A 14,957-nucleotide genomic window follows, 5' to 3' on the forward strand; every position below is an offset into this window, starting at 1 on the left:
AACTTAGTTATTTTATTTGACTAAATAAATGTTAATGTTACCAAATTTTATCTCACTGATGAGGAGTAGTTGAGGGGTTGGTTATAGGGTCCCCTTTGCCGTCCATCAATTGTGATGTCCTTTTCTTATACCTATAGAGTAAAAGTTTTAGTATTCTTTATTTGAAAGTTAAGGGGTGATAATATGTGGTAGTTCACAGCAAAGGGCTGAATATTAACTACTAATTCATGTTTCATTTGACAAGCTTCTGGATAAGCTCAAAAGTCTTTCCAGGTAAATACCAAGGTATATCACTTCATTTCAAAGAAGATAAAAATAACTCAGCTCCTTGACAACAATCTAAACCTCTTCTGTTTTCAACAAGTGGCATCTGGTGTCGCAGTTCAGTGCCATGGTTCACGTTGGTGAAGATTATCTATTTCAGAGAAGATTAAAAAATAAGTTTACCTCTATCCTTCTTAGTCCATCACTTTCTGCTATTCAATTACATGCTCTTTGCTTGTGGGTACCTGAAATAGTGAGAAAGAATAAAAAAGAAAATTAAATATAACTAAATAACATTTGTGAAAGGAAAATATTTACAATTTTAATTGATGACAGACACACACTTCATAAAACTATCAGCATGCAACTCCAGCTGCAAAAACTGAACAGCAGTATGCCTAAGCTGGTTAGCAGCAAAAAAGTAAACCAATCACATCGACAAAAGCCACCATAAACAAAAAAACTGTATTTAAAAGATTAACAGTTTTGGCATTCATCCCTACCATCAAGTCTTTCACTTTCTTTCTTTTTTCCATCAGAATTTAGCTTACGTTTGATGTTAGCAAGAGTTGCATTACTATTATTGTTAATTTTAGTTCTGTTTATTAACTTGAGGGTTATATATTGTAAAATAATTTTGGTGCCTCTAGTTAATGTTAATTAGTTGTTTTAATAACCTATAGACCTATTTGTTATGTTTTTGTAGGTTTACTTTTTTAACTATCAGGAACTTAATAACTGAGAATATTTAACATTACTGTTGCATATGCAAAATTACAGAGTTACTATTAGTGTTACCTGTTTAACGTTTAGTCATCCTTTGAGTCCTGCGACATATTTCCTTAATAATCATCAGCCATCAAGTCTGATAGTCTCAAAAGAAATATCAGCCCTCTAAACTGCCTTCAAGGGCGGTGATATTTAGCACTGAAAATTACAAATAAAGTTTTTGAGGTTGAATAGCAACAACTGGCCAGTGACACTGATGATTTGTTTGTCAAAACAAATTGTTATCAACTACGCAAATGAAGTCCACGCACTCCTTTGAGTGAAAACAATAAAGTGAATCTACGCAATGCTTACATGTTGGATGGGATATTTAATGTGCGGGGGAAACTCAAAGGTTGAAGAACTAGGCATTTAGACAGTGGTAAGTGGTAATCTTACCTCTTTATACTCCATTACTCTTTCTCACGAGAGACATGCTAATGCAAACAAGTCAATCAGAATTTGTGTTTAGCAAGATAAAGCTTAGAGGATAGTTTAAAATCCATTTATTTTTCTAAATCCAGTTTTTTTTCCATTAACATGTTATACATTAGTGTTTACTAACCATGATTCATGTAACAGTTTAGTTTGTTAACTTTTAAATTATTTAACAACCATAAGTTATTAATACATTTTTTAAGTATTACACAAATATCTTAAAACAAACTTGGGTTCATTTTTGTAATTTTTAAATAGAAAACATTTTAGGCATCTCTTGAAGAAGAAATAAAGCAGACATTTAAAGCTAGAAAACAAGTAATTCCAAATTTAGTTTTTACAAAAGTTTTCAGCTTTATTGACAAATTATGGCAAACATATTTGACAAATTGTGGTTTCCTATTTAGAGAAGCTTACACATGGAACTTTATGTGTGTTTTTTTTCTTTTTTAACAAATACAGGTTAAAACACTGAACAAATTCAGTTAGCTACATACATACAGTAGCTGCTTGTTTTCAACCCCATTAAAACAGCATTTAAAATTAAATTTACAAACTTAATATCAAACATCTCCATCTAACTAACAGATATTAAAAGACAGGTTAAAACATCTTATCTACAACTTTATTATCAGCTAGTTCAAAAATCATATTACAGTCTGTTAGCAACCCTAAACAACGTTTTTGCTAGTTGATTTAGACTCAAAAATCTGTTAACAGATTCATGCTCTTTCTTAAAAAAAGGAAAAAAGAAAAAAGAAATAAAAGGATTACACACAACAATGAAAAACAACCAAGAGAATATCATCCTACTGAATGATTTATAGATAATGCTTGCCAGTGTCTCTTTTAGTCCGTTTTGTAAAATACTAGTGTCAAAGTCACGCCAACAGTATAGGGGAAATACAAGAACTATATGGGAATAATCATGAGAAGTTATCCCTAGAGTAGGAAAAAAGAAAGGACTATTACTTGTCTTGTTGCTGTTTTTGTGGAGACCACAGGCTATGAATTGTCTTTGAGGTGAGGTCACGGGTGAGGAGGACCTTCAATATCTACCATAGGGGTGCTCCCTGTATGCCCCTCTGGCTGACCTTGACGGTGGTGCCTTCAGGCTCGAGCGGGTTGTGGCCCATTCTTCTGGTACTATGAATGAGAGAAAGACAATAACGTTCACATGGCTTCAGAATTATCAATAATAATCATTTAAGACACAATAGTCAACCCAAGAAAGGAGAATGAAGGATCTCAACGCTGACAACTCAAGCCTTACTATATGTTCCACGTGGGTAGATAATCCAAATATATGTATTTTGAAATGCAACCACTTGGAATTCAACTTGTAGGGCATTTTTTTTTTCAAGAAGAGAAAAGTGAAGTTCTTGAATAACTCACATTTATCGTGTTAGGTTTCTATACCACAAAAGAGCAAGAGGAGTAGCAGTGTAAAACACTCTGTATTTAATCCTTTACCTAGACTCCCAAAAGAAATTGGTTGTAGAAAACCATGACCATTTATCCCTTATAAATACAATAAAAATACATTTAAAAATATTAAAAAAAGAGAGAACCAGTGATTCTTAAGTCTTTATTGACTTGAGAATACTAGGGAATCTGAAAATGAAACAACCAAAAATGACTACTGCCTGTTCTATGTACCCCCAGCCAAAGGAGTAGAAAACTCTACAGGGTGGGACCTAGGATTTGGTATTTTGCAAATGCTCTTTTAGATGATTTTTATGCAGTCCCAGGATGAGATTCATTGTACAAAACTGTTCGAGACAAAGATAGTCAGAAATAAGGAGGCTATGGAGTAGAGTAAATTTTAAATAGCAAAATCAGTAAAGACAAAAAATCTCAAATTAGTTTTTTCAAAATAAAGAAGTTGGAAAATAAGGAGGTATTAATTCTCTAGGAAGACTCTTCATTTACCCATTAATCAGACTTTCAGTAACCTTAATGTTTTGGAATGTAGCCAAAACAAAAAAGAAGCAAGCAAGCTTTTGAGTATTATGGAAAATGGCTTTTACAAAGTTTATGCCCCCAGAAGAGAAATACAGCCCTCCTTCAAAGGGCCAAGAACTTAATAATGGGTTTGTGGTGACTTATGTGATTCCAGAAACTAGGTTATCTCAGTCTTTCAAACAGAATTCAGTTCTTGCATAGAGAGCGGAATTCATGCATGGGACTATGGTGGGAGGAAGCTTGGACAGAAGAAAAAGGATTACTTAAAAAAGACACACCGACATTGATAGTTGATGTGAAAGGTGGTGGTAATGACAGTATCACCTGGAAAATCACTGCAGACTGAGACCAACTGTTATAGGGTGTATGTCCCCAGGCAGTTCAAGTACAACTAAGAATATCTCTAGCAAAAACAGTAAGAAAAATTTAACTTGCACTCACTATACTATCGGCAATAAATAATGATTTACCAGAGAAAAATAATCAAAAGTTTATCAGTGTAGAAATAAATAGGATTTACATGGGTAAATTTTGGGGTTTTGAGCATTTCCTTCATCAGGATATTTTTATTACAAATGATATCATGATAAATGAAAAATTATATGTTTTTCACTGAAGTTACCTGCTCATGCTTATTTCAATATGTGATAGGGCATAAATTAGAAATGCCTAAGTAACTGTAAGAAATGTTACCCATACTCAGACTACAGGCCTACCTAGACTAGGCAAACTATGGCCTGTGAGCAAACTCTGGTCAGCTGCCTATTTTTATAAATAAAGTTTTACTGAAAACGGACATGATTGTTTCCTAACCTTCTGTCTCTGGCTGCCTTCACTCTACAAAAGCAGAGCTGAATTATTGTGATGCAGACTCGACTGCCTGCAAAGTATAAATTGGTGACACTCTAGGCTTTTACAGAGACCCTGCTGTAGATCCTGTTGTCTTCTTTGTGGGAGATCGTGGGTGTTGGTCCTTCTGAAGTGATCTTTTGAGGAAAGAATTTAGCCTAAGGTGCCCAAATTTCTCAACATAGACATTTCAGAGAAGAATTTTATGTATGCACTTGACTGGACTTAAATAAAACTCTCTTTGATGCACTAGAATGGAAAGTGAATTTTTGCCTACAAGTCTGAAAGTGCCTCCTGAACTTTATGTCATACAAATTTTATACTTTGTCTATGAATAATCAAGAATGTGTCAATGTCCTTGTCCTCTAGTGGGAAAATCTACTCCACTTTATTATTGTTTTTAACAGAGGGAATGCACCACTGTTGGCTTCTTTTGTTCTAGAGTGTTAGAGATAGCACGGTTGCAGTCTACGGGGTTTTAGGAGCTGAGATAATATAGATTTTAAGCTTCCCCAGGGTATGAAAGTCCTGGATCCTTTAAGATGCCCTGTGTTCCTAGTAGCTTCTTCAAAATAGTGCCCATCAGTAATGAGTGGATCAAAAAACTATGGTACATCTATACTATCGAATACTATGCAGCAGAGAGAAAGAAGGAACTCCTACCCTTTGAGACAGCATGGATGGAACTGGAGAGCATTATGCTAAGTGAAATAAGCCAGGCAGTAAGGGACAAATGCCATATGATCTCACCTTTAACTGGAACCCAATCAACAAAAGAAAAAAAGCAAACAAAATACAACCAGAGACATTAAAATTAAGAACAATCTGACAGTGACTAGAGGGGAGGTGGGATGGGATAATAAGAAGAAGGGGGAACAGTTTTCAGGCAAACTATAAAGGACACATGGACAAAACCAAGGGGGGGTGGAAGCAAGGAGGGAGGTGCATTTGGCTGGGGTGGAGGGTAAACACAGACAACTGTAATTGAACAACAATAAAATAATTTAAAAAATAAAAATAAAAAAAGACAAGAGATGTGGAAAAAAGTAGTGTTACAACCTTGAGCAAAGTGATAGCAATGCAGGCCACATCTAGCTCTAGACTTGTCAGAACTGTTAAACAGGCATAATCCTGGGGTCTTGCTGCAGAATACACTCTTAAAATGAACTCACTGACTTGGCTTTACTTGACTTTATCAGACAGTTAATTGATGGAGTGAAAGCTTACATTTTTCAACTGCTGGCCAACATGAAAATAGGAAGTGTCCCTGTTCACTGCTGTATCCCAAGTGCCTTGAGAAAATGCAATGCTTAATAGGCACTGAATGTGATGAAAGATTATATGAATGAGTGATTTAACTCTAGGAACTATGAGGCAGAAAGAGCTTCCAATGACAACCTTCAAAACAGTAACGACTGAGCTGAAGAAATTCAATATTAACTATAAAACCTCTACAACTATAAATATTAGATATTTCTTAGAAAATTGAAGTCAGATTTCTTATTCAAGAGTTTTAATTAGCTATGTACCAAAAATAGTCACTATTGGATTCAATGAAACAATCATAGTAGAATCCCATTACAAAAAGGTATAAAAACATGTTTTATTGCACAAAAATGTGCTCTCTTTAGTTCTCTGTGTATATGCAAATTAATACTATGCTCTTTCCTCCTAGGAAAAAGGGACAACTATTAGTCTACCATAATTGTAACCAGAAAGTCAGCCAAAATGAATTTCTACACAGGCAAAGTGAATTTAAATTTTCTAAAATTCCTTACCTTTAGTAGAGGAAATCAAGGATTTAGTTCACTTAATTCAGATCTTGGGTCCACTGTTTACATGTTCTCAATAATAATAGTGAATTGAGTTTAGGCAAATATTATTTCTCTTTGTGCCAAATTTTCTTGGTCTATATTTTTCCTAATATCATATGGTTATATATATAGTACAGCCACACATACCATCATATAATACAAGCAAACTCGTCTCAGTGAATTCTATGTCTGGTCTTTGAAAGGCACTGAATGTTTTTTTTTTTTTGTCACCACATTGTGTGTCATGAAAACTTACACGGTCAGCCTGTCCCCTCATTGCTCACCAAAGCTCTTAGGTTTCTTTACTACACAGTAATATCAGAGATAGAAGTGATTCTTAGAAATCTAAAAGCATCTTAACTTGAATCTACCATGGAAGCTTACACATGGAAAAAACCCAAAGGAAGAGATACATTATTATAAAGTCCTCATAATTTTCTAAAATTTGAAGTTACAAAGGCCCAGGAATGCATTTAGAATATACCTGTCTTCTAGGGATTCTCCTATTCAGCAGACAAGGTGGATTTGAAATATTTTAGGGCTTCATGTAAAATTTGGCATCTTGGAGAATTGTGTCTATTCCCATGAGGTATTCCAGGATGTTATTTAAAAAAATTATTGCAGTCAATGAAATTTAAAGATAATCTTTCCTTGTCCTTCTGAAAAATGGTAAAGGAAGTAAGGTCCTCTCGATGTCAGGATCACTGTAATGTGAGAAGCACTAGCCAGACTATGCATGTGAATTGAGCAAATAAGTAAGCTATTGCTTGGAGAAGGTGAAAAATAACTGTCTGCCAAATTGAAATTACTGGAATGGTTTACAGAATTGTGGATCTGAAAATAGCAAATGAGGATATGAGAAACAGAGTTTAAGTGACTCGATCAAATTCCCACCAACTCTAGACTTCCTAATTTGGATTTTAATGTACCATTTGTATATGAAATAAGAAACAAAGGGGGAAGATAAAACATTCATAAAGGAAACTTTTTCTGTTTTTATTCTTTACTAAAGATCTCCTATGCCAGTCATTGTACTTAGCCCTACATATGAGGGTAGTTTAAGGAGCCTTAAGGAGATTGCAGGACAAAAGTAACTTGAACTTTCACAGATTACAGCTCAATTATAATTGGTATGTGAAGAGAATGCTGGGGATAGCCTAGAGAAGGGTGCTACTACTAACTTCTACCATTCAGCTGAGCCTGGACTAAAGTCTAGATTTATTCATCTCAAAGTAATTTTCTGAGCAAATATGTAGCATAACTAAGAATTCAGGCACTGTTTAACCTATTTAAGAGAACCCATTTTCTTTAAAGACTTTCCTGTATTAATTACCTTTATCATCTGGCTTTGTTTCTTAAAATGAATTCTAAGATCTATGAAGGAAGAGACCTTTCAAGGTGACATATACAAAGCAAGAACACCATAAACATTTGTAAGGCACATATAAATAAGTAAATGATATCACTAACTAGAATCAATTATACAAAATAAGTAAAACAGGACTCTTCTTCAGAAACACATTGTTGGCAATTAGGTTAGAGTGTTGCACATATTTGAAATGTATCAATATTTATTTTTTATTTTTTATTGTGGTTCAGTTACAGCTGTCCCTGTTTTCCCCTCATCATTCCCCCATGCCCTACCCACCCCCTCCTCCCACATTCAATAATTCTTTTAAAACTTACTCCACCTCTAATTTTAGAACTCACACTGATTTTTTTTTTTTACTTAGTTGAGTCAAGTTTTACAGAATGCCATAGAGTGCATCTTCATTACATACTAATAAGCATCATCGAGGAACATCTTACTTTGATAAAGAGGTGTAGGTTACCCAGGTAACTCTTCTGATGCATTAAATGTTACTCTAGTGACTCAAAAAGCTTTTGCACTCAGGCAAGCACTCGGCTGTCAGCAGAATCAGCACTGTTAAGTGGTGTGCATTTCTCCAAGTGCTCTCACTCCTGCCAGGGGACCAGCTGCTTTGGGGAGCATTCAGAGCAGGAAAGAAAAATCTGGATGGTTTTTAAAGTTGCAATACAGTCTTCTCTGACTGTTCCAGAGATACTGTAAATGTGGAGGTTAGTAGGGGGGAAAAATGAAGCGTAGGAACAAGTAGCCAATTTAGGAAAAGTTGACATTATTTAAGTACCTTGAAAGCACACTTTCAATGTTTTTCTTTCTGAAAATAGGTTTAAAATGCCACCTTCTGAGTAAATTAACTTTAAAGATTAGTTCAGAAAAGATGTAGGAATCATCAATATTATTGAGGGCACAGCCCTTACATTCACACTTTGGTAGGCCTACATAGCTAACTGTTTATATTTCTGAGATCTGAAAAAGAGTCGCAATTTTTCTTTTAGACAACTACAACAAAAGAGTATGGCTCATGCTATTTATTTTTGGTACACTATGAAGCACTATGCAAAACCCCAACTACAGTAGAAAACCTAAATTAATCTGTACGACCACAGGCTTCTAGTGTTTTGGTTTGCCAGTCATTTCAAGAGCATTACAGCCAGGTTGATGCAAATGCACACTAGCTGTAAGCCATTGAGACGTGTTTGTGGGTCTCAGTTAAGTTTCTGATCTTTCTGAGGAATATCACTCTATGTAAAAGCATCTTTCTAATATACACTTACATGCTATTCTATGGCTACTTATTCCCAAAGAAAATATGTTCAGTTAGATATTTTATTGTTGTTGTAACTCATATAATAATATCCATTTTCCTTATATAATTAAAAAATATCTATCCTATTTAAAAATGAAGATATTACCATCACCTTTTCTAAGGGGGAAGCCCAGTGCTGGGTATTTTATGGATATTATTAGCAAATACAATTTTCCTGCAAGATAGGTGTTACTGGTGCCTTTCTTTTTAAGATGAGGAAACCATAACTCAGACTTTTTCTCTCTAATAGTCTCACCATCTTTCTACTGCATCTTACATCTAAAAGAATTCCTGACTGTCACTTCTTTTTCCTTCCCTTTCTTTCCTGCATAACTGGACTCAATTTTATTTCATTCCCCTTGGATTATATAATACTTGGTGATTCCAACAACAAAACAGTTAGCTAAATGAGTGAAATTGTAGCTTTAATTTTTGTTAACAAGAATGTGGGCTGCATGAGCTAAATTTGTTGAAGTGCAAATCTAGATGTTCATTTACCCAAAGAAGATGGTAGGGTTATCTGCTCTGTGCTTAGCACTTAAAAATATTGATAGCTCAACCATTTTATCCATACAGTTTGTGTGGTCACTATTTGCAATTGATGAGTTTATTGTTTTAAGATGCATATGGCAAAAAGGATAACTATTGAAGGAGAAACATAGGACGAGCATCTGTTTTCACAGATGAACACAATGAATTACGTTCCAAGAAGAGTTAACTTTAGTTCACCATCATTTATGCTCTCAGGAAATTCAGTCAGTTTATGGGGAGCTTTTAACAGTGTGGCCATTTTTAACTAGATATTTCCCATTAGAAAAAAGTAACATTTGGGATAATCCACTTGGAGAATAACAAAGGGCTGGGCATTTCTAAATACTCTGTGTTTAACTCAGAATCTTATGAAGCACATGGCAGATACCTGGTAATCATTTATTCAAAAAATTAATTATATTTAAATATTTTACACTTTTTGTGCCCATAAAAGAAGCCCCAGATGGATCCATCACTTTGAACAGGAGTCCCAAGAGTCTTGCCCCCAAGGCTGCATTTGAATTCTGACTCTGCTTTTTTTGTTGCTGAAAGAGCCCTTATGCAAGTCTCTTAATCTACATACTGATGACACATTTTATCTGTCACAAACCATTCTGAGCTTCTGACATGTATATCTAAGTTCCTGTGGGATATCTCCTCAGGTGTCTCCAGTCAATTTTTTCCAAAACTGAACTTTTTCCCCATACTACCTAATAGTCTTCCCAAGTCTCCCATTCAGCAAATGATGCTACTACCTACCAGCTATCTAGTTACCAACCAAAAACTCTTGGCATCTTAACAATCTCTCTTTTTGCGCAAGGGACCTGAGCAATAACCAAGCTTTGTCTTTTCTTCCTTAATATATATTTAATCCATCCATTGCTTTCCATCCTCACTAACCCTATTTCACTGAAAGCCATTATCACAGTTGTCTAGAAAGCTAGTCCCCTTTTGTGCCTTTCTATAATTTTATCCATGCTATTATATATGTGCAATAGTATATATTATAACTAGTATTATATATATTTTATATATGTATTTCCTTCTTTGGGGGGGTGTGTGTGTGTATGTATGCATATACTGTATTCTTCTCCACCTTCTAGCCAGAGGTACTTTACCAAGTACTATTGTTTAGGTCTATTCAACTAATTTTACAGCACATTCAAAATCAAACCCAAATACCTTGGCAAGGAACTCCATGCTAGGCCTAACTTGATGTGATCCCTAATTTCATCCTAGACAACTGGAATTTTTCACTTTGGTTCTGAAAATACAAGGAGTGTTGTTGGTAAAGTTAAGATATTCAAACACATTTCTCTAAGGGAGAAAGTCTTTTTATTTTTGCAAAGAAATAGGCTCAGAGCTAACTAGAAGAAGGAATCAGGAGAACAAATCCTTTTAAGGTTTTAAGTGCAAAATACCCCAAATTTATGTACCCATTAAATTTTGGGAAGTGAATGATTTCATTTTACTTAATGTATTGAGAAAAACAATTCTGATTTCTTTAACGATTAGTAAAGTTTACAGATTTCGTTAGTAATTCGATTAGTAAAGATTTCGTTAACGAAAGAAAAGTTTACAGATTACCTTCTTGGATTGCTTATTTTGAGTCATCTTGAGAAAGATAATGATTTCTGGTAGGGATCTTTTGGTACTTTTTAAGAAGAGTCTCTCTTGCTACTGGCAAATTTGTCCTAAATACCAAAATTCTCATCCAATTTTGATGAGCCAGTTCCATTTAATCTTTGAAGAAGTTTTTAGGTAAAATCCTAAGCTGGCTTTTAATAGCAGAGGTTTCCATTTGGCCACCTGAACCATGAAACAAATAAATAACAACTAACTCTAGAGTCCAAACTTCACATAGGTAACAAATATAAATGCTTAAAGAGTATACTTATTGAAGATATGAATGGGCAAATTTAGGAATATAGTTGATAAATATATGAATAATCTATAATAAGGAAAATTATGAAAACTTTGGAGGGTAAAATTCTCCAAATATGCCTACAGACTTGCTAATTGGTGCTTGATAGTTCTCTATTAACTTTAACTTGATTCAGTGTAATGTGGGTCTGTGGTCATGGCTGGATTTTTTAAGCTGGGAATTAAATCCAGTTTCTTTTTTCAGTTTTGGTATGGAAATCTTAGGCCCATTTCTTTAAGCCCATTTTTACTTTTGTACTCACTCTTGTTTAATACTGCCACATTTACTTCATATATACACCTAATCTCCAGAACACAGTGTGGTCTTATGAGCTTACCTTTGGTGTTAACGTTTAGGTTGTTTGAACTACTGCTGCTTCTGATTGTGAACTCCAGGAGAATTAAAAACAGTGACCAACAAACTCGAGGCTGTACCAGGAATAGCTTTCCAATTAGTTTACTTTCCAATGGGTGATTTTTATAAGCTTCTATGTTTCCAGGTGAGGCTACCATGATTTGGAATGTTAAGAATCACTGTAAGTCAAATACATTGTAATTAGTATAAGACCCCTTCACTGTGGTGGTGGTGGTGTTTTTAAATTATTTATTTGGTTTTAGTAGTTCTTACACTCTACATTTTACAGATGATCATATTTCATAATAACTTGACTCTATTTGTTCCATTTCATTTCTAATTACCATCTATTAATAACTGACAAATTACATATGTAAAATTTAAACTTATATTTTATTCTTGACTTTCTATATATATCTTGTAGCTGTCCAATAATATAGGCCAGTGGTTCTCAAAATTTTAAATAAATATGTATCTATCTTCTTACTTTGGAATTAAGATCTCATCTAAGTAACAAGGAGATAAAGATGCCAGCTCAAGGAAGGATGTCCAAAATGGAAGGTACAGAAAAAATACGGTGAATAATAATTGGACATGATATAGAACCTTGTTTGACTTCAATTTTAAAAATACTTTTATTATTGCTAAATAAAATCCTGAATCAATCAAAAGCTTACAGAGTTCAGCCATAGGCTTTTATTTTTGAAATATATATAAAGGCTTTATGAGAAATAATGGAAGGAAGAATAAGAATGTTGATATAAAATAATAATTCCCTTTTCAAAGAATTTCAATAAAGTCTTTATCAGTGGAGAAGGAAGGCTTGGTGACATAGCTTCACAGATGAAGACACTGAATTTGTAGTTATTTGATTGTCTTATTCCCCTGAATCCCTTATCTCTATATTTGAGAACAAAAATGAGCCTGGTGTATCCACAGACCAACACTAAGTTATGGGTGTTCAAAAAAATCATGCCTTAAACACAGCAAAATGTTAAACTAGCTGTTTAACCAGCTCTTAAACTCTCTGGGCTTTTGTCTGGATGGTGCCTCTGGTAGGTGCTCTTATCTTACCACCTGCTTCACAAAAACCTAGGCTAGCCTTTGTCCCTGGTTACTGTGAGGTAACTTCCAAACCTTGAATTTCTTGGAGGAACTGGATACATAGTGTATCCCTCTGACCACACCTAATCATTTATGCTAATGAGGTGACTGAGGATGGGGACTAGTCATGCCAAAAAAACCAATCATGAAATTAGGGGGGGTTGGGCTTTGATCATGTGATACCAGCTTCGAGACTGGGGAAAGGAAGAGGCTGGAGATGGAGATGATTCAGTCAATCACGCCTACAGAATGAAACCATAGAAACAGTGTGAACATTTATGTTTAAACCAGTTTCCCTGGTTGGCAGTACTTTGAGTGCTGTTACACAACAGGGTGCCAGGGAAATGGTGCAGACCTGAAGATTTCGAAAGTTTCACATTGGAGACTAGCCCAGACCTTGCCTTTTGTGTCTCTCCTTTTGCCTTATTCTGCTTTCTATCCTTTTGCTATGATGAAACCGTGATTGTAAGTATAGTGCTTTACTTAGGTATATGGGTCGTTCTGACAAATTATCAAACCTGATGGGACAGTATAAACCATCAAATTTGTGGTCAGCTGGTTAGAAGAAAGGGTGGCCTGGGGTTTCCTAAACTTGTGACTGATTGTGACATGAGGGCAGTTTTGGACAGAATTGTGCCCTTAACTTATGAAACACTCCTTCACCCAGTCTCTTTTGTTTGCTCTCCCCAATCTTCTCAGCAGCCTGAATCTTAGCTCTTCGCCCTGACTGGACCTGTCTCCTGGGATATCTTTCTATTGTCTGCTTCCGCACACAGCCGAGCATGAGAGGCCTTCTCCTGAGGTCTTCCCGCATAATTATAGGCTTCAGGGAGACTGACCTATCTAGTCTATATTATTTTTATTTTTTCTGGCACATCTTGTTCCAACTAAGCTATCAGTTTGACAATGTACCACTATGGTTAAATCAATTGTTCAAAACAAAAAGACTTTCATTTAAATCATCAATAATTATAATTACATTTTTAACTGGCATAGTTTTATCAGTTCCTATTGAGTCATTCAATAAACTATGACATATTTGATAAATGCAATGTTTTACATTTATTTCAGAATAATTATCTTTTTTAATCCATGACCTTTGTTAATAAACATAAAATCTTCCCAAACTCTGGAAATTATATAAAGACCTCCTAAGGCAGCAATCTCCTGGGTACATACTTCCATAGCTGGTGTATTTCCACACAGGCAAGGAAAACATATTCTTAGCTTTATAATTTGCATTGTGTACTTTGTGTTTTAAAAACAGTTCCTTTTCTCAACATTCTAACTATAAATCTATACCATTTGAATATACTTTTTTTGCATTCTTTGTTCACCCCAAGATTCTGACAATAGATCTCTCAACTCTCCCCTTCTCTTGTTAAAATGATTGCACCATTAACTCAGCAGAAAAAAAAGATAAAAAACCTTCCTATGCCTAGTTTTCTTGTCTTAAAAAGAGAGCTGTTAGATGCATGTGGATTATAATTTTTGTGGACCCTCTATCTGTTGGGTAAATTTTAGACAAAATTAGCTCTGGGATTTAACTGTTTAACACACAGTTGTTCAAAAAGGGACTAAATTCTATTTCCATTAACTAAATATTTAGTTTTTTAAGTGTGAATTTCAAATGCCAGGTTTTATAATACAGGGTTTACTGACAAAATACCTAATTTTCTAAAAGTGGTCTGCATAAAACGTGTGCTGGCTCCAAGACAGCAAATGCCTGGCACAGATTTGACCATTCATATTAAGTTCATAGGCTACTGCTCATCATGCTCCGATGCATGTATCTATCTACATTTTATTCTCAACCTTAGTTTGTAACAGGATCACCCAGAAGTCTTTAAAACTGATCCCCAGCTCTTATCCTCAAAGACTATGCTATAGCTGATCTGGGGTGGTAATTGACACATTGGTATTTTTTTCAGTACTCACCAGGTGATCTAAAATCTGTAATTAAGGTAATAATTCTCTGATCTAAAATATTGAAAAAGTATTTTCAATTTTGCCTAAAATTGCTGAATTTAGAAGTGCATAATCCAAAACATAGCTGAAACTGTAAACAGAGTTATCAAAATTAGCAATGCAAGCAAGGAAGTAGTGTGCATTGCTCTTTCTGGTTGTTTCTTGCCCAAGCAACATAATCTTCACTTATTATTAAGACAAGCTGGATTTGAAATACACCTCATGGTAACTTCTGAAATAGTATGAAGCAGAAAATTAAAAATTTTAAGTTAATTTTACAACTGAATTTTAAAATACAATATATTA

General features: G+C 34.7%; 1 protein-coding gene across 1 annotated transcript in view; it reads right to left on the bottom strand.

Moving 5' to 3' along the window:
* Positions 1-1,521: 1,521 nt before the first annotated feature.
* KHDRBS2 (KH RNA binding domain containing, signal transduction associated 2) overlaps positions 1,522-14,957 on the bottom strand; it is a 535,898-nt gene continuing 522,462 nt past the window's right edge. The window contains exon 9 of the mRNA XM_028509700.2: positions 1,522-2,616. Within this exon, the coding sequence (XP_028365501.1) occupies positions 2,519-2,616 (98 nt within the window). The 3' untranslated portion in view covers positions 1,522-2,518. The remainder of the gene's footprint in view (positions 2,617-14,957) is intronic.

This window comes from Phyllostomus discolor, chromosome 4 (assembly GCF_004126475.2).
Source record: "Phyllostomus discolor isolate MPI-MPIP mPhyDis1 chromosome 4, mPhyDis1.pri.v3, whole genome shotgun sequence".
Classification (NCBI taxonomy): domain Eukaryota; kingdom Metazoa; phylum Chordata; class Mammalia; order Chiroptera; family Phyllostomidae; genus Phyllostomus; species Phyllostomus discolor.